The sequence below is a fragment of the Uranotaenia lowii genome, chromosome 3, assembly GCF_029784155.1.
Source record: "Uranotaenia lowii strain MFRU-FL chromosome 3, ASM2978415v1, whole genome shotgun sequence".
Taxonomy (NCBI): domain Eukaryota; kingdom Metazoa; phylum Arthropoda; class Insecta; order Diptera; family Culicidae; genus Uranotaenia; species Uranotaenia lowii.
The window spans coordinates 64,685,248-64,705,628 of record NC_073693.1 but is presented as its reverse complement, the minus strand read 5'-3'; the positions used below and the strand labels follow the sequence as shown (position 1 = coordinate 64,705,628).

Here is a 20,381-nt window from a genome sequence, read left to right as displayed (position 1 = left end):
TTTACTATCGATTGAACGTATTTTTAGTTAAAGATTCCTCCATATGATTTCATGTTTGTTTCTATGAGTAGGTCAACAGTTTTGCTTTCGTTCCAGTCTTCGGAGGCATTTAGGAATTGGAATTTAAGGTGATCTAAGCTCATTCAAAAATCATCAACAAGCCCATTTGATTGAAAACTCTCCACTTGTATCGTCAAACGTAACATCGGTCGTATTAGGATTCAGGGAGGCCAAATTATAAGACATCTAGTCCATGTTTTTTGTCATTTTGTCATTTTTCTAGGTTTTTATTCACCCTCCTTTTTTCAGTTTTTATTTACTCAATTCAAATTTTTTATAAAGAATTTTTTTAAAATGAGATAAAGATTCTTTAGACTTAAGAATGGGCAAAACAAAAATTGGTTAAATTATTTCATTTCTAATTATCTTTTGGTCTTAGTTTAGCAAAGTCAAACAAGTCTTGTGATTGCCGAATAGAGAAAAAAATTAAAAATTATTAAATGGATTTGCATTTTAATTTTAAATGGAGCATAAAAATTAACCAACAAAAGTTAGTTTTCAATCTTGACTAAAGTTTAAAAAAAAGATCAATGCTTTTAGAAAAAAAATCCCTCTTTAGAGATTTCATTTGGTTAAAAGTAGGACAGTTTTCACTTCAATAACATAGCTCAGATTCATTTTAATTGATTTATAGACTAACAGTAGAAGAACATTATAAGATAAGATACCAACACAGTCAAAAGTGTCTCCATGATCATATCCCTTAACCTAAAGCATGATTTATTCTGTCGATCCTTTCTCTCTTTTCAATTCTATCTATTGACTACTAGGACGTGGCCGGCGCCGTTATTGATGTTGAAAGAGAAAGCATCAGTTTTGGGCATTGTGAATGTGCTGTCAATCCAGATACCATTCTTTTGACCTTTGAACAAAGTTGGTTGCCTAGGTCAATCACGCAGTAGCAACCATTGGCGATGTGGAACTCGTTCTACTGAGCCACGCCAGCGATCATGGAGTTCGAAATGTTAGATTCTGAAACAGATTTAATCTATATGACTTATTTTTCTCCCTTAATTTATATAAATTCTAACAGTCGATTAAGCATGTTTGATTTTATAAAATATATAGCATTTCTGGCTCAATGATTAATGGTGGATGTGAGTAGTCATTCAAGCTAAGCTAAGCTAATATTGACGTTATTATGCAATGGATTGCTTTGAAAATTTTCATACGGCAGTTTTGAGGGAAGGGCTATCGATTTCAGATATCAAAGATTATTTGCCAATAATCGCGTTGTTATGCAACGATCGAATCGAAATTTATACACGAGGGTTTTTTGACACAGTCAATTGGTTCCTGATTTCAAATGTAGTAGCAGATGACAGAAAAAGTTATCTACCAATATTTTTGCAATTATTACTTAACAATGAATTCGGAAGTGCATCTGGAAAATGCTTGGCAGTTGACTTTCATACAAACTATTCATTCCAAGTTGAAAGCGAAACGGAGTTGGTATGGGATCTGCTAGTAATATATAAAAAGAGTCTTTAAATTTTTGCAAAGGGGCCTCTTATAAAAAAAAACAATAATAAAAATGACAATGCTAAGAAAACAAATATTAGTACCTAATTTGGATCAATATTGGTAGTAACAAATACGAGTTTTGAAATAATTATTTTTTTAATTGTATTGGTAATCAAGTGTTGGTATAATGATTTGACTTATTATACATATATATATTCTTCCAACTAGAACAATATTTAAAAAAAAATATTTTTATCAAGTTCGGTACACATGCTAGATTTAAAATCAAAAGATGATCAACATGTTTAAAGTCATCTTTCATTTTCATATGGTTGAAATAGTTTAAAATAATGAGATAACTCATTTTACATATAAAAGGCTTAGTGTTGATATAAAAGGCTGTTATTCTAAATAATAGTGAAGTTTGATTAACTTCTTCATTTTGTTTTATGATGTTTATTTTGTCATCGTGACGCCGGCCACGTCCTAGTAGATAGATTGGAAAATGAGCGGATCGAGGTCACCTCTGCGACCTAGCAAAACTATTTTGCTTGTAGGTATGGGGTAATGGTTATGATCCGGAAACACTTTTGGCAAATGTGTTAATCTTAGCTAAAATCCTTTTTCGTAAGTTTGTGAGAATTTTGTTTTGCATATACAATTTTGAAAGCTATTTCAAACATAGTTTGATTTTATTAGATTATCTTTATATAAAAAATAATGAAAATTACTCTCTATACTTACTTACTTACTTAATGATCCCGCGCCGATCCTCCGGTGCATAGGGCCGTGGTAAAAGACCTCCACTGTTGACGATCCGGAGCCAGCGTCTTCACCTGGTCCCAGTCAAGATTCTCGTCGACAGTTCGGATTTCAGCGGCTAGGCTTCGCCGCCACGAGTTTCTGGGCCTGCCTCTTCTTCGATGACCTTCTGGATTCCAGTCAAGCGCCTCTCTGCAAATCTCGTTTTCATCTTTTCGCAGCGTGTGCCCAATCCATCTCCACTTACGTTCCCGAATCTCGATTTCTAGCGCCCTTTGATGACACCGGCGATGTAGTTCCTCATTCGAGATCCAGTTGCCAGGCCACCAAGCGCGGATGATGTTCCGCAGGCAGCGGTTTACAAATACTTGCAGTTTTCGCGTCGTCACCGCATATGTGCACCAAGTTTCGCACCCGTACAGCAATACGGATTTGACGTTTGAGTTGAAGATTCGGATTTTTGTTCGTAGAGAGATCTGGCGTGACCGCCAGATGTTTCGGAGACTCGCAAACGCAAATCGGGCCTTTCTGATCCGGGTTTCGATGTCTTTCCTGGTACCACCATCAGGCGTTATCTGGCTACCAAGATACTGGAAGCACTCCACTTTCTCAACTTGTTGCCCAGCTACCATGAAACTGGAAGGATTTCCTGTGTTGATCTCCATCGACTTGGTCTTTCCGACATTGACTTTGAGACCTGCTGCCTTGGAACTTTCGGTGAGGTCGTCGAGTTTGCTCTGCATGTACGGTTGTGTTTGGGCGAGCAAAACAATATCGTCAGCCAGGTCAAGGTCGTTCAGTTGCTCCATTGTTAAAGGATTCCACGGCAATCCTCGGTTCGGTGCACAGTCAATCGATCCAGTCAGAATCTCATCCATTACGATGAGGAAAAGTAGCGGTGATAAGATACATCCTTGTCTCACTCCAGCAGTTACCGGGATTGGTTCGGACAAGACACCATCGTGCAAGACCTTGCACGAAAAAGCCTCGTATTGTGCTTCGATGAGATGGACTAGTTTCTCTGGTACTCCTCTTCGCCTTAGAGCCGCCCAGATGTTTTCATGGTTAAGTCGGTCGAATGCTTTTTCGAAATCAACGAACACCAGCAGAAGAGAGTCCTGGAATTCGTTGATTTGTTCCAGTATGATTCGTAGCGTTGTGATGTGGTCCACACATGATCGTCCGGATCGGAATCCAGCTTGTTGCCGTCGGAGTGTAGCGTCGATTTTCTCCTGGATCATGTTCAGGATCACTTTGCAGAGTACTTTGAGGGTTGTACAGATCAACGTTATGCCTCGCCAGTTACCGCATTCTGTCAGGTCTCCTTTCTTCGGGACCTTTACGAGGATACCCTGCATCCAGTCGGCCGGGAATGTTGCAGTATCCCAGATGTCAGCGAAAAGACGGTGCAACATTTGTGCTGACAGGGCAGGGTCGGCTTTCAGCATTTCAGCAGGGATGCAATCGATCCCAGGTGCTTTGTTGGATTTCATGTTTTTGATTGCCGCTTCTATTTCAGCCAGCGAGGGCGTTTCCGAGTTGACGCCATTTATGCGACTTACTGTTGGCGCTTCAAGCTGCGGATTCTGTTGGCCATCGCTATTCGTGACTCGGAAGAGTTGTTCGAAGTGCTCAGTCCATCGTTTGAGCTGATCTGTTCGATCGGTCAATAACTGACCTGCTCGGTCTTTCAGCGGCATTCTTGCATTAGTCCTTGCACCACTGAGGCGGCGAGAAATGTCATAAAGTAATCGGATATCTCCATTGGCGGCGGCTCTTTCCCCCTCTTCGGCTAGGGAGTTTGTCCAGGCTCTCTTGTCTCGTCTACAAGCTCGTTTAACTGCCTTTTCCAGCTCCGCATATCGTAAGCGGGCGGCTGCTTTGGCTGACCCGGTACATGCCTGCTCAATTCCGACTCCTTTCTCCGATCATCGACCATCCTCCAAGTTTCATCCGACATCCATTCACTTCTTCTTCCACAAACTTTACCGAGAGTACCATGGCTCGTCGTGATAAAGGCATTCTTGATTCCACACCACTGTTCTTCGACTGTTCCGTCTGTCGGCAGCTCCGAGGCTCGGGATTCTAGCTGTTCAACGTATGCCCTTTTCACCTCTGGATTCTCCAACCGGCGGACGTCGTATCGACCCCCGACTTTCTCCTCGCGACGTTGGACACGCGCAACTCTCAGTCGTATCTCGCCAAGGACGAGGTGATGGTCACATGCAATGTCTGCGCTTCGCTTGTTGCGGACATCAAGAAGGCTCCTTCTCCATTTTCGGCTGATGCAGATGAATGTCACCCTTCGGAATCCTCTCTACCACGCTGTTCAGTTGACTGTAAAACTGCTCTTTCTCCTGCAAATCGGCAACGTCAGTTGGCGCATAACACTGGACCATTGTAAGGTTTCTAACCCGTGTTCTAAATCTGGCTACGATTATTCTTTCGTTTATCGGTTCCCATCTAATGAGGGCCGCGTAGGCCTGCGGGCTTAACAGGAAACCAACTCCTCGTTCCCGAGTAGCATGTTCTCCTCGTATGCCAGAGTAAAGCAGGACTTGGACTACTCTCTATAGCTCTTTTGTAAATGCCACTCCCACGAATTTTAATTTTCAAAACCACCACCAATAACAAATGGGAAATCTAAAATTTTATAATAAAATTTCAATGTTAGAAAATAATCATAGATAGCATAATTCAAATTTGATGCGTGGGGTATTTTTTATTTAAATTTTCTCCTCAAACTTTATCTTTGTTGTGGACTAGTTCAGGGTAATGTTTTATGAGCTTTCTAAACTCCAAACAATGTATTATCCTTAATAACCTGATAACCCCCTTTTCAGGAGCCCAGTTCAGTTTGGTCTCGGCCCCGGTGCTGTTCCATCTGGAGTATGATCCGGAGATCTACGGCATCATCGAGAAGGGACGCACCTCGGTTGAGGATGTGGATTATGTGGCTCTGCATAACGAGGTGATTCGAGGCCCCGGCCTGGAGAGGACCCGAAATCTCCAGAAGAAGCACAGTATGGCTGCGATGAATGTCCTGACCCGGTTTCCGTCCTCGGATGCACAAACGGCACTGCTCAACATCATCATGGCCATGCAGCAGCTCTGATTGATGTGTTGTGAAATTATATTGACTTAATGAAAAAAATATGTATAAAATGAACATAATCATATTTTTACTTTAAATTGTTTTATAAATTGTGTTTTTTTCTTCATCACTAACATAGCAGTTGTGTTATTTATTAAGAGCTAAATTTTGCTTTTGTATTAAACTTATATTATTTTATGTATTCATCTGTAGAGTTTTAATTGGAGATTTGTTAAAAGATATGTTTATTTTAAGAAATTTTATACTTACATGTATTATGGACGTACAATAAACCATTTCTTTTTTAATTTTTTTGTTTTCAACTAGAAAATACTGAAAAACGTAATTTAATCAAACAACAACTGTTACAGCAAAGATTCATATGCTTCGATTTTCCTAGATGTCCTAATAGATCTCATGAAAAAAGTAAGTATGACTACAACAAGCATTTAGATCAAAACAAATTATGACTTAAAACAGCATTTTGATCGGATCAATAAGTAACTAATCAGAAGAAAGCCCAATCCACTAAACTAAACAGAAAACACTTTTCTCATTTCTTATTCAAATCCTATTCTTTATTTCAAATCTGATTGTAAAAGTAATTCTTATCAATTCTGATCAGGCACGGCCCTAGAGCTCGGCCAAACTTTCGACCCATTCGGTCAGTTTGAAAGAGTAGAGTGGGTGGGGGAGGGAGGGGGTTGTAGGTTGTGTAAGTCCCGCACACTTTCCCTTCTCCTCCATTTTGAACTTATTTCGATATGCTTTGATAAAACTTTCATCTGCGAATCTTTAATGTTCTTCTCGCATGGAACATTATAGATTCGCAGATGTTGATAAAATGGTTTTCGTATTTCATAAACTAGGGATTTTAAAAGAATATCGAATAGCTAGCTTAGCTTATAAACTTCGTTTTACCTTTGAATTAATAAATCGTTATAAATGTTTAACTTCATCTACACGACCTTCACTTCTTCGTGCTCGTGAATCAATTTTTATTAAAATCTATTAAAGTTGTTTGACTTCTGTACCATTTTAAATTGATTTATTTGGGGCCTCTCTTCCATAAAAAGTGAGATGCTTGAAACTTTTATATTAACCATCTCTGACCCGAAAATCTCTTGGATACCAAATGTCACTTCATTCCGACCGTTCGTTAATACGTGATGGTGTTATAAAGAAAAGGCTTCCATTTTTATGCACTGCCGGCCAAAAATTTGCAAATTTTTCGCACAAAATTAAACAAAGGTATTTTAATAAGTATGAAAAAAAGGATTTGAATGCAACTCGAATTTTGAAATTTGGTCCACCCTACCCTGAGATGATCGGGTTTGAATTTTAAATTCCGTTTTTTAAAAATGTCCCAAACTTAGGCTAAATTTAAGTCATATAAACTCAATTTTAACATTTTCTCAAATACATACAAAGAAGGTTTTGCTCATGAATGAGATCAACAGAATTCAAATATGTAATGAGATGGCTGGGATATTACCGTTCAAAATTTTCTTGTTTTTGAGGGGGTGATCCCAAACTTTTGGCCGGCTGTGTATATATAGAGATTTTCTACTTTAATTAACCCTCCAAAACCCAACCCCGTATTTAGATGTTCGCAACGTTTACAAAAATTTCTGAAACACCATATCTAATTACTTAGATTTGCCTTTAGCGCAGAATTTTTTAAAACACGTTCATCTAAAAATTCATACTTATGAAAACTTCTTGACAATTAGTTGTTAAAAGCAACAGCTAAATAAATTAAAAAATATAATAGCTATTGACTGTTAGGTTTGAAGTTTTGCACCATTGTGATTGATTTACAAAAAAAAAAATGAATTTAAGTTAGCTAGAAAAGGTAAACCCAACATGAATCCCTTCTAAAAGTAAGGTATTTGATGTGATGTTCACAAATAGTTATATTCCTTTCGGTTGTATTTTCTAAAAATTGCAGAGTTTAATTTTTATAAGCGTTGTAGCTCTGAAAGTAAAAAAAATTGGCCAAAATATTGATCCTTCATTAAATTAAGGTTTATTAGTTTATCAGCTACCAATGATTGATTTTCGTAAAAATTGTTAGATATCAAAATTTCCACAAGCCATAGCACCAGAATCATAAGTGAAAGATCAAATATGATGAACGAATTGAATTTACGACGCCATAGTCGTCCAAATCAGGTGTTTGTAATACCACCAAAATAACATGTAGTTTATACTATTCTTTAATGTAGAGTCTGAATCAATAGGAATTGAAATAATCACCTTTTTTTTGTCAAATATGAAATTCGATCATAATTTATATTTTAATTCATAGCGTGAAAGATCTGGAAACAATTTTGACTATATTATTGGTGAGAATTTTGAAACTTAGTTATGTTGGTCAAAAATCACTCCAAGATCTTTCAAGTGTTCAATTGGATCGATTGCCTTTTTGACTAGAAAATAGTCGACTGATAACGGGATAGTTTGAAAAACTTTAGAGCTGAATTAGAATTATTTTAAAAAGCTTTTGTTGAGATTAGGTATTTATCCCTTGTTGACTCTGAATCTTTAAAGTTTCAACGTTCTAATTCGAATTTTATGATCAGTTCTACAATTTGTTTTGCAATAGCTATATTTTTTCATTTAGATGATCATCATATGAATATATAAAATATTTAAAACGGAAAAATGTAAATTGGAACTAAAATTTAAATTATGATTTTTTAATTTCAAATGAACAAACACATATGCATTTGATGATAAATCTTATTCTAGATTAGATCTTGTCTAGATATTCATGTTTAAAAAACTAAATTCTAAATTTAAATAAAAAACTAAATTTTAAAAATTTGATTAACTAAGATTACAATTATTATCGACATCTTTCAAGAAAGTGTTTGTGTATTAAGTACTGAAACTTTATCTGATTTAACAACTTTGTTGAAGTCTGCAAAACGATTTGACTTACGCTTAGAAAAAATAAAGATTTCATTTGGTTTAAATGTTTTTAAAATATCATCAAACTAGAGATATACCGATTATTCTTCCGGCAGAATATTCGGCTAAAAAAACGCTAAGCCGAATATTCGGCTCATCAAATAATTGAGCTAAGTATTCGGCCGAATAGACCGAATTTTTATTTTTGAAATTTATTCAAATTTATACATTGACGAATTTTTGAAATGATGTTGGGTAATTTATAAAATATTCAAAAGTAACATTGAAAAAGCTACACAGTCATCGAAAACTTATGGTTTTCTTAAAATATCTTGAATGTATCCGTGTATTTTTCACTGTAGATGATTTTATACATTGATAATCGTTTATTTCAGATTTTTTTAATGTATCCAGGTTTGCTCATAAATCCAATATAGAATTCGAACACTTAACTTAAACACTTAAAAAAAATCGATTTTAATTTTTTTTTATTTTCTTATTGTAAAACATTTCAAGAATGTTGTGTCAAATTTTCAAGTCAATTGAAGCAAAACTGTAGAAATAATAGGCCTTTATCTCCTCCTATCTAATACTGCAAGAAAGCAAGAGCAGAAACTTCAAACGCGTTTTTCTCAAAAGCACATTTTTAAAGTCCGTGGACATCGTCCTTTGAAAACTACTTATCCGATTCTTTTCAAATTTGGAACATATTTTCTACATATAAAATACCAGACCCCAACGTTTTTCTTTTTTTTTTACTTTGGGGAGATTTTACAGATAAAAAATGGCGGATTTTTTCGTGAAAAATCGTAATTTTTACTTCAAACAGACACAAAAATTTCATAAAATTTTTTTTAAAGTTAAATAAAAACGTTGGGGTCCAGAATAACATCTATTAAAAATATTTTGCTCTGATTTTTTGACTTCAGATGATTCTGTGCTGAGATACAGTGTCCACCGCAAATCCTGTTTTCTAAAAAGCATCCTTGAAAGTGCTCATTTTTCAATATTTTTCTACGAAAAAATTACTAAGTGTTCTTTTAACAATGCTTTATATAATGCAAAAAATTTGAATACATTTATTTGAACGATAGCCCTAAAACAAATTCGTGAAAATAGTGTTTTTTTTTACCCGTTTTACCACCACCCCCCCTACCCCCCCCCCCCCCCCCCCTTCTCCCTCTTAAGTGGTCATTCTAATATGCTTGTTGCCGTACATTTTATGCAGTTATAGTTTTTTTTCAGACTCAAAACTGTAGAACTGGACTTACACGTTCAATATGCCATATTGAGATTTATGTCCCAAAGGCTTTCAGATTTAGAGTTTTATATGACACCAAAATTTGTAAGACATTCTTCACAGATTTCAAATTTCGTCCAAAAAATTGAAAATGGATACTTTTTTATTAATCAAAATATTGTCATCAAAATAAGATTTACATTTGCACCTGCAATGAGTTCAAATCTGAAAAAAATCACAAATTGGAACGAATTCGTTGACATTGTTATCCTTAAGTCTTCTCAGATACCATAAATCCAATCATCGACTATGCTAAGCATGCATTGTATACTTTCATTTCATTCAATCGTCTACTAGGTATGAGGAACGCCACAGCTTGTAAGTAAAAGGCCATAAAAATTAAAAGAACCGGTTTGATGCTTCACGTATTCCCGAATCCGTCGTACTGACGGGCTGACTTCCCCACTGCGTTTTAACCCTTAGATGTCCTTTTTCTTTAAGAGTTACTGTTTTTCTTATTCGACTTCAGGAATTCAGTAATTGTTTCACAATATATAGGAAAAATCATATACAAAATTTATCGATTCCGATAGTTTGAAGACCTTCGAAGGGTTAAAATGATCAAGTCGATCATGTAGCATCCGGGGGATGGTAGTTTTACCATACTTTTGAAGAGATCTTTGAAAAGTGCCGCCAGATACTCACGATGGCTCTTAAACCGGTTACCGGGTAGTCAATAAAAACAAAATACCACAACCGTCTGGTTGCTCTGTAGACGCTCAAGACTACCTATTTACCTACTAGGCACTGTCCAGTGTCCATTATGATGGTTCAGCTCAAAATCGTTCCCCGTGTTAATGGAATCTCTGAACTCGTGGCTACTCTTGGTTCGAAACAAAAATCCCTTCCTTACATCCTCAAATGGCATGCCCCTTGGTCATAAATTTACTCTCTTCTGCCAGAGTAAAAGCTCCATTGAGGTTTACTCCGTAATGCTACAGGTTTGTGGTCCATCGTTCCAGGAAGCAGAACTAGCACAGGTCGATAGGTAATTTGGCCGACTTGAAGCAGCAAAAACAACTTTTACAAACACACAAACCTGACATAAAATTCACCGGTTGTGGTGGCCATCTAAAGAAAGGTAGGTATATGGTATTCCGCCGTCTTCAGATGAAGTTACTATGTACTTACCTCGGCAATAATACCAAGGATTACTCACCACACCACAGCAAAACCGAAGAAGGTCGGCCGGCAATGTCGTTAACTTCTGCAAACTTACGATACGAGCCTGGGCCTGTGGCTTGTTTTGGCTGCATAGCTAGCGAGAGCAAAAAAGTAACATTGTTACTTTCGCTGATTTGAGGCACGACTGAAAGTTAATTAAAATTTGCATACAATATTGACAGACGGATCGGGGCGGGATCAGTGAAATGGGTTAGTACTTGAATTTAACTGCAAAAAAGGTTGAATATCGGATTAGTACTTCAATAATATACAAACTGTGCACTGTGCTGTACATAAAGCTAGGTTCATTTAGAAATGAGACAGTTCCGAACGCGTCTATCTCAAAAACCATTCGTTTTATCGGAATACTCTTACTATGAAGGATTACCTATATATCTTATGATAACTCATAAAAAAAATTGAAAAAATATTTATCTTTTTTTGTTACAAATATTTATTTACCACTTTATTCTTTCTATTCTCCCATCGGCCGGTGCACACTTTTTCAGTCATGTTATTGATAAGATTTTCCCACTTAAAGGGTGTCTCGATGGAATTGCTCTAACTTTTTAACCGTTAGGTAGAATTTAATAAAAATTTGGGTGGAATTAGTTCATAGTGCATTGTTTACATCCTGCAAGTTTTGAAGTCCTACCCGCATACTCAAAAACTGTTTCTCTAATAGTCTAAACAATACATCTACTGCTCCAGAAAAAGTGATCGTCTCTATTAATGTAGCTGTTATATTGAACTTTACTTCGATATTGATAAGAACGAAACATGGACGATAATTCAATTTTATCACTAATTGGGCTTGGGCCTGCTAAAAAGAATAAAGCTTGCTCTTTACTCTTACACAGATTTCCATGAAAATGACAGCTAATCGGAGTGAAATTGGAGTGAAGGCTATTGCTTTCTCTGTTTGACACATGAGCAATCATATACCGGGATTTCGAGCGCGCCCATCGCCCATCGTAAAAATGATCAGCAACCGTTACCCTTTATGTCAAACTCCACGTCAAAAATGACCAAAAAGCAGGTCAGAGCTGCCAAATTTTAATGTTAACAAGTATTTGACCATTTTGTTCTACTAAATGTTTATTTAGTCAAATTTTATCGTTTTACTGAAGAGACTATAAACAAGAAGCGCCGTGTTGTGATTGGAATTTTGAATTTTGTATCAGTGTAATTCCAATCGAGTAATAACCTGCGTCGAACTGAGTATTTGTCAGAAATAATAACTTAATACAGCAATTTTAGTACTTTGAAATTTCGAAAACTTGAACTTTTTGAAGTCTTGTCGCAGTGTTACTAAGTATAAACTGTGGTTCTAACGAATTACTGTGGGAGAAATCAGATAGTCTATTTGTTTATGTAATCTAAAAACATTTTACAATACAGTATTGTTCCGATTTTGTCAGCTCCCGATTTTGTCTACCCCCGATTTTGTCTATCCCCGATTTTGTCAGCATTTTATCCCGATTTTGTCAGCCTTTAAATTTAATTTAAATTTTCTGCTTTTGGACTAAAATTCCCAGTCATTTAACACTGTATTTTTTTTTCGGTTGTCCTGACCCACGTAGAAAACCACCCATCAACCACTTAGTATTTTAGGGACCATTCAAATATTACGTAACGCTTTCAGGGGGGGAGGGGGTATAGCAGTTTGTTACGCTTTGTGGATTTTGCTTAGAAATTTTTAGACGATTGTGTTACGTAGGGGAGAGGGGGGGTGGAAAATGCTCGAAAATTGCGTTACGTAATATTTGAACGGCCCCTTAAGGGTTGGTATATTAAGGGTTGGAGGCAGGGACGGGACAATGTCATAGTCATGAGCCCAAAATTGCGACTAGTGACCCATTATTTTTCTCACATGTCGTAAGTTTAAGATTTTTTTTAAAATGAAAGCATGCTATGAATGATAATTTTGGCAAAGAAAGATTTTTCCATTCTGTCATTGATCATTGAAATTTGCAATATATCGGTCATGACACGATAGTTAAAATGGGTCATGAGAAATATCACCAATGTAATTTTTTGCGACTTTGTTTGCCAAGCTGATTTTCAAATGCTATGGCAAATGCTATGGCAAATGTTATGGCAAATACTATGGCAAATGCTAACTAACAATAGTATAAAAAATGAGAATAGAGATACGCGTTTCTAGACGCCTTTTTTTATTTCCATTTGGTTCCCAAATTTCATTCATTGCCCATTCTTCTCATTCGTGAAATTTATTTACATCACGTGAATATGAATGGCATTTACATTCACATTATCGGAATATTTCTGTCATGACATGATCCATGACTGATCATATTTTCTTGGGTATAGTGATCCAAAATAAATTTCGCCGTCCACGTGAATGCCGGGTTGGGGGTGATTGAAGGTTCATAAGAGTTTTCATTGATGACAAATGGAAGGAGGTTGAAACTTGACCACATTTTGATCAGACTTCAGGGGGGAAGGGGGGGGGAGGTTGGCCAAAGTCTACGCTCCATACAAATTTTCGAAATTTTATATGGACAAAAGTATACGAGGGGGAAGGGGGGAGGGGGGTCTGAAATGACCAAAAATGAGTCTACGTGGTTTATGGAGGGTCCCTTAGGGAACTATCCACAAACCACGTGGATTTGTCGTTTTTCATGAAACATTTTTTTTTCTTTCTTAATTCAGAAAAATAAAGCACGGTTCAAAATAAAACATTTATTTTTGTAAATCCATAAAAAAGTACCATTACATACTTCAAATTAAAACGTGATCAACAAATTCAGCTGTTTTGCAATTGCATATCAATCCTGCAGCTACGCACCAACGATTTTTCAAATGGCATGTACACAATCCATTGTATGAAAGGTGTTTGTAAACAATCACTTAGGGTTGAGTTCTTGAACAGGTCCTCCATTTTGCTATTTGCAAGACCTTTCATTTGACGCCTCAAGAACTCAAATCGGTCAAGCGGTCATCGAGAAACGTGTGTCACATTATTTTGTAACATACACACATACATACACACATACATACACACATACATACACACATAAAGACATGTTCCGATCTCGACGAACTGAGTCGAATGGTATGTGACACTTGACCCTCCGGGCCTCGGATCGAAAGTTGGTTTTTCAAAAGACATGTATTCCCTTCTTTGTAAGAAGGGTAAAAAATAAAGAAAAGGGGTCAATGTCACCCCTTATCATGGTATTGACATAAAATATCGAAATAACAAGTAAACGGACACTTATCAAATAAAAATTGAAATTATTTTCAAGAAAATTTTTTTTCCCGATTTTGTCAGGTACCCTGTTTTGTCAGCCCTAAATTCAAGATGGGGCTGACAAAATCGGAACAATACTGTAGTTCTATGATTCATGAAAAATCATAATAAATGATTCATTACAAATATAAATATTGATTCGAATTTATTTGTAATTTTCTTATTGATTCAGTTGACATTGTTGGTAAATAAGTTATGGTTGTTAATATCAGAAATTATTTTTTCTCAAATCATATTAAAATTTGTAGTAACAAAGAAATTAAACAAAATCTAAATTTTGAAAAATCCTCATACTTGACACCACTGACACGTTCGCGCGCGTGTTGTTTTTCAATTGTTGCTTTGTTTTTTTTTGCATCTCGTCGGGGATCCTGCGACTGCGACAAAAATGGATCGGAGTACGAAGGTCATCATTCCGAAGATTAAAAAGGAACACCAGTTTCCTTCCTCCAGCCATTCAGCAGCTCAACACTTCAACTACGGAGCCAGAAGGCTCATGAAAGCATCGAAACTTCCGGTAAGGGCAGCGGCGATGCCCGGGGAAATTTCACCACCAAGCCGCCGTGGGAACATCGGATTGCTGTTAGTAACAGGTAAGTGGATTGAGTTCTTAAAAAAATTCAACAGTACCAGGCCAGTTAGCAGAACAGAAAAGAAAAAAATATACAGAATATTGGAACTTATTTCACTTTTCGCATATTCCAGGTTATGGATGCCAGCTGTCACCACATCATTCGGAGTAGCCGGAAAGCCGTAAGAGTTCTTCGAATTGGATGGAGGATTAAATTTTATAAACATTAAAACATTAAAGGTATGGATGCAGATGACTAATTAATGAATAAATCATAAATATCCAAAATTATTTGTTCTTTCACTTTCAATCCGAAAATTCCTGTATTCACGAACGATTCCAAATAACGTACGCATAGCGTTGGAGAACGTTACAATTTTTTTCACGACTTCAACCTTAAATGTCTCTTTAACAGCGTACTTCAAGAATTACTTTAACAATTACAGTTTGAAGTGCGAAATATGTTTACATGAGCGATTTTTGGATTTTATCTCAACTGTTTGATGAACAGTTCCTCCATATAAGTGCTTTAACAGTTTTTAACAATTACATAACCTAACAACATATTAAAAATACAATCAATTCGAAATTCACGATTCGAGCAAAGTATTCCACGGTTCATATAATCGTTTGTAAAGTGTTTTTTTACGCCTCATCAAATCATCGTTTGACTATTTAAGAAATCGTTTGGTTACGATCCTTATTTATGCGGGCTGTGATCAAAACTCGCGGAAATGGAGTCGAAAGAACAGCTTGTGCGTGATAAAATCTTGCGCATTCGTCACGAGAATAAGGATCTCTCGCATCATTCCATCTCTAAAACGTTGGGAAGCGCGAATTCCACGGTGTCACGAGTGATTAACCGGTTCGAGGAACGATTGACCACCGATCGGAAGCCCAGAAGTGAAGGAAAAAGTATTCCGTACAACACCAAAAATCACAATCACGTTGTTAAGGCCTTCAACCTAAACCCGAACGCCTCCGTTCGGGATGTAGCTAAGAAGCTGCACCTAAACCGAAGTTTTGTCAGGAAGGACAAAACTAAGGCTGGACTTCGAACGTTCAAGGTACAAAAGGCCCCTAATCGCGACGAAAAGCAGAACAAGTTCGCCAAAACCCGTACAAAGAAGTTGTACCTCAACATGCTGACGAAAGTTGAATGCTGCATCATGGATGACGAAACAAATTTGAAGGCCGACTTCAAACAGATCCCCGGCAACCTTTTTTCACAGCCAAGAATAAGTTCAGCGTTCCGAAGCATGTCCGCACTCAGAAGATATCCAAATTTGCGAATACATTCGTGGTTTGGGAAGCCATCTGGACGTGCGGGAAGCGGATTGCACCTTTTGTGATCCAGGACACAATGAACGGACTAGGAAGGTGTCGTGAATTTCGCTCTCCATTTCACTATCACACCACCAATTTTTCAATTCACAGATTTGGATTTTCGGATCTCACAATAAAACACATCCGTTCCTCTCAACAACGTTGTACAAACTGATTTATTTCCCTTTTCGAATCATTCACCGCTGTTTTTCGTACCGTTAATTGTCTCTTTCTGCTAACGACAATCCCTCTTCCTCAGCCGTTTATGTTCTCTTTTTATGTTTTCCTTTTTTGCATATTAAACTACCCACCAGTGCTACTAGGAATTCTCTGAATTTAAATTATTAACTTATTTAATTTTTGCTCGGAATATTTTCAATCACCAATCTATTTTCCTACAGAAGGTACATGGAAGATTGCCTCCAGCAGCGGCTACTTCCTCTCCTGAAGGGCCACAACGTCCCAACAATCTTCTGGCCGGATTTGGCTTCCTGCCACTACTCCAAGGGCGTGCTGAAGTGGTATGCGGACAATAAGGTCAATTTTGTACCGAAAATGTTCAACCCTCCCAACACTCCGGTGCTCCTTCTTAAACGACCTAAGGTAGTGAAGACAGTCGAGGAACTGAAGAAAGTATGGGTTTACATGCAAAAAACGGTTGATTCACAGGTTGTGCAGAATATTATGGCCGGGGTTAAGGCCATTTGCGTATAAACTGTAAATAAAATACGAGTAAAATGCTGAAATGAAGTTTAATAGTTATTTTTCAATCCCTGAAAATTTGATGACAATCGGATGAAAACTCGAACTTTTCGAATCAATTTTGTGTGTGGCAATTTCATCGTGGACACCCTTTTATACTGTGCCGGCACCAATGGCCGCGAATTGAGGCTATGATGAATGTTCTCTGTGCCGTGCAAAAATCATTCATGTGCGATTCTGAAAAAAAGCACTGACACGTAGAAAACCTTACGTTGTTTAAGGGAAAATTTAAAAGTGAGAAATTTTTCATTGCAATGTCACAAAAAACTGAAAGCACTTAGCGAGTTCGGCTGCCGAGCTGCATTTTGAGTAGCTACGAAAAAAGGCATTAAAAAAAGTTCAAATTGGAGTTTGGCTGTCGAACTTAGTTTTGAGTATGTCAGTTTGAACTTAGTTTTGGGTTGCCCAGTCGAACTCAAAGTTGCCACTGAGGTGCAGTTATGAATGAAAACAGCCTACTTTTGAGTTTCGAAAAAAACGAGCGTGTATCTTTGTAAGTGGAATCTATTATGGGGGGTCATTCGAATATTATAAAAGTCTCTATAAGAATATTGTATTCTTACTCTACTGGAATAATAAACAAACAAACAAACAAACAAACAAACAAACAAACAAACAAACAAACAAACAAATGTAAGACTGGCTGTTAGCCAATCGTCAGATTTACGATGAACCCCTAATAATCCCTAGGGTCGGCAAGCTTACACAAACTAAGTTGCAGGGAAATTCGGGAGAGCTAAAGAAAACTCCTCGGATTAAGTTAGGTACCGTTTAATGATGCAGTTTTGTTCACCCACCACTTTCTTAAACTAGCTAGCTAACCTTATTGTGTATACTGGTTCCTTCCTTGACGTCGAGCTCGGGTTCGATGAGATCGGCTTGGAAGCTGGCTGACTCTAACGGGTCGTGTTGTTGTACCCGGCCCCACCTTGGGTGCTGAACCGGGCACTGCTGGTCCTTTGACGGCAAGCAAGCGGTGTGGATGTTGAGTACCTGACCCCACCTTGGGTGCTGAGTCAGGTACTGGGGGTAAGTAACACCGACATCGGTCGGTCGATGTTCTCGGGCGGCGCGCTAAGTCGTCGATGGTGAACGAAGCGCGTGGCGACGTCGTACCTGGCCCCACCTTGGGTGCTGAACCAGGTACCGAAATGAATAACACCGACGAGTGTGGTTGTCGGTTGAAGTCGTAGAGCGCTGTCGCGCTCTCGGGGTTTGGTTGATTTAAAATCAAACCGAAACAGCGGGGTCCTGGAGTTCCAATCTATTCCTGCTAAAGACTGGATTTTCCTTTCCATGGAATCCTTCAATTGCGATGATTTCTGTTCCGTTTAGATGGATGGAACAAAGCACCAAACTTTGGCAAACGATCGTTGAAATTTTGGGATCGCTGTGATGTGTTCGCGAACTAATGGCAGAGTAAAATCGTCATTTTTTCTACAATCTGCTCTGACCCCATTGCCGTTCATTGCCCCCGTCCCGCGCTCGTTTTCGCCTCGCCTTATCGCACGCTTCGCCTCTTCGCTTGAAGACAACGGCTCACATCTCTGCACTGAGCTCTGGTGGTGGGTTGTTGAACGACCATCTTTCGCCCGGTCGTTCGCCTGGTTAGCGTGGCTTGGTGAACTGCTTCACCAAGGAGAACCCCTTAACCCCCACAAACAACACTGCAACATTTATTTAATTTTACTACAACAAGATCACCGCGGCCTCCTTCGACTGACTAGCAACGCTTACACAAATTAAAAATTAATTCAACAATAAACAAAAACTGTAAAAATTGTCAAAATTGTCAAAATTGTCAAAGTGGTCAAAATTGTCAAAGTGGTCAAAATTGTCAAAATTGTCAAAATTGTCGAAATTGTCAAAATTGTCAAAATTGTCAAAATTGTCAAAATTGTCAAAATTGTCAAAATTGTCAAAATTGTCAAAATTGTCAAAATTGTCAAAATTGTCAAAATTGTCAAAATTGTCAAAATTGTCAAAATTTTCAAAATTGTCAAAATTTTCAAAATTGTCAAAATTGTCAAAATTGTCAAAATTGTCAAAATTGTCAAAATTGTCAAAATTGTCAAAATTGTCAAAATTGTCAAAATTGTCAAAATTGTCAAAATTGTCAAAATTGTCAAAATTGTCAAAATTGTCAAAATTGTCAAAATTGTCAAAATTGTCAAAATTGTCAAAATTGTCAAAATTGTCAAAATTGTCAAAATGGTCGAAATTGTCAAAATTGTCAAAATTGTCAAAATTGTCAAAATTGTCAAAATTGTCAAAATTGTCAAAATTGTCAAAATTGTCAAAATTGTCAAAATTGTCAAAATTGTCAAAATTGTCAAAATTGTCAAAATTGTCAAAATTGTCAAAATTGTCAAAATTGTCAAAATTGTCAAAATTGTCAAAATTGTCAAAATTGTCAAAATTGTCAAAATTGTCAAAATTGTCAAAATTGTCAAAATTGTCAAAATTGTCAAAATTGTCAAAATTGTCAAAATTGTGAAAATTGTCAAAATTGTCAAAATTGTCAAAATTGTCAAAATTGTCAAAATTGTCAAAATTGTCAAAATTGTCAAAATTGTCAAAATTGTCAAAATTGTCAAAATTGTCAAAATTGTCAAAATTGTCAAAATTGTCAAAATTGTCAAAATTGTCAAAATTGTCAAAATTGTCAAAATTGTCAAAATTGTCAAAATTGTCAAAATTGTCAAAATTGTCAAAATTGTCAAAATTGTCAAAATTGTCAAAATTGTCAAAATTGTCAAAATTGTCAAAATTGTCAAAATTGTCAAAATTGTCAAAATTGTCAAAATTGTCAAAATTGTCAAAATTGTCAAAATTGTCAAAATTGTCAAAATTGTCAAAATTGTCAAAATTGTCAAAATTGTCAAAATTGTCAAAATTGTCAAAATTGTCAAAATTGTCAAAATTGTCAAAATTGTCAAAATTGTCAAAATTGTCAAAATTGTCAAAATTGTCAAAATTGTCAAAATTGTCAAAATTGTCAAAATTGTCAAAATTGTCAAAATTGTCAAAATTGTCAAAATTGTCAAAATTGTCAAAATTGTCAAAATTGTCAAAATTGTCAAAATTGTCAAAATTGTCAAAATTGTCAAAATTGTCAAAATCGTCAAAATTGTCAAAATTGTCAAAATTGTCAAAATTGTCAAAATTGTCAAAGATGGGGCGCTGTTTCGAGGATTCTTACAATTATTCTGAACAATTATGAAGGGATGTCTGGTCATATTTCCTTTATCTGGTTTAGATTCTAATGTTTAGTAAATATCTTTGGTGGATCGTTTATAAAAAGGATTGGAGATACCGGGGATCGAACCCGGGGCCTTTCACATGCAAAGCGAACGCTCTACCACTGAGCTATATCCCCTTCGATGAGTTCGTTTCTGCTGATTGCTTCTAGTCAGTTAAATGCCGTTGTTTTAGGAAAACAAACTTGGATATTTACAGTTTCGAAAAACAAACTCTGTCGCGCCCAAAACGTTGTGGAATGCTTCACAGTTTTATGTTGTTGGTTGGGTGGAGCTCAGATTCAAAGTCTGAAGGCGTTGTTTGTGATCGTCCGCACGATTCCGTTCCGTGGCGATTAGCTTGTTGCCAGTTGACCCAACCAAACAGCTCTCTAACGACTATGAAAACGAGCAGCAGCTGCTCGCGCGGATGGACTTTAGTATGA

The 20,381-nt window shown here is 36.8% G+C and overlaps 1 protein-coding gene and 1 non-coding gene across 2 annotated transcripts in view; one reads left to right on the top strand and one right to left on the bottom strand.

The window, feature by feature from the left end:
* Positions 1-5,654, top strand: part of LOC129754776 (all trans-polyprenyl-diphosphate synthase PDSS2-like) — a 44,248-nt gene extending 38,594 nt beyond the window's left edge. Inside the window, exon 4 of the mRNA XM_055751012.1 lies at positions 5,130-5,654. Within this exon, the coding sequence (XP_055606987.1) occupies positions 5,130-5,401 (272 nt within the window). The 3' untranslated portion in view covers positions 5,402-5,654. The remainder of the gene's footprint in view (positions 1-5,129) is intronic.
* Positions 5,655-20,003: 14,349 nt separating this feature from the next.
* On the bottom strand, positions 20,004-20,075 carry Trnaa-ugc (transfer RNA alanine (anticodon UGC)). The gene has a single exon. It is a non-coding gene; the product is annotated as a tRNA-Ala (tRNA).
* Between the last annotated feature and the right edge of the window lie 306 nt (positions 20,076-20,381).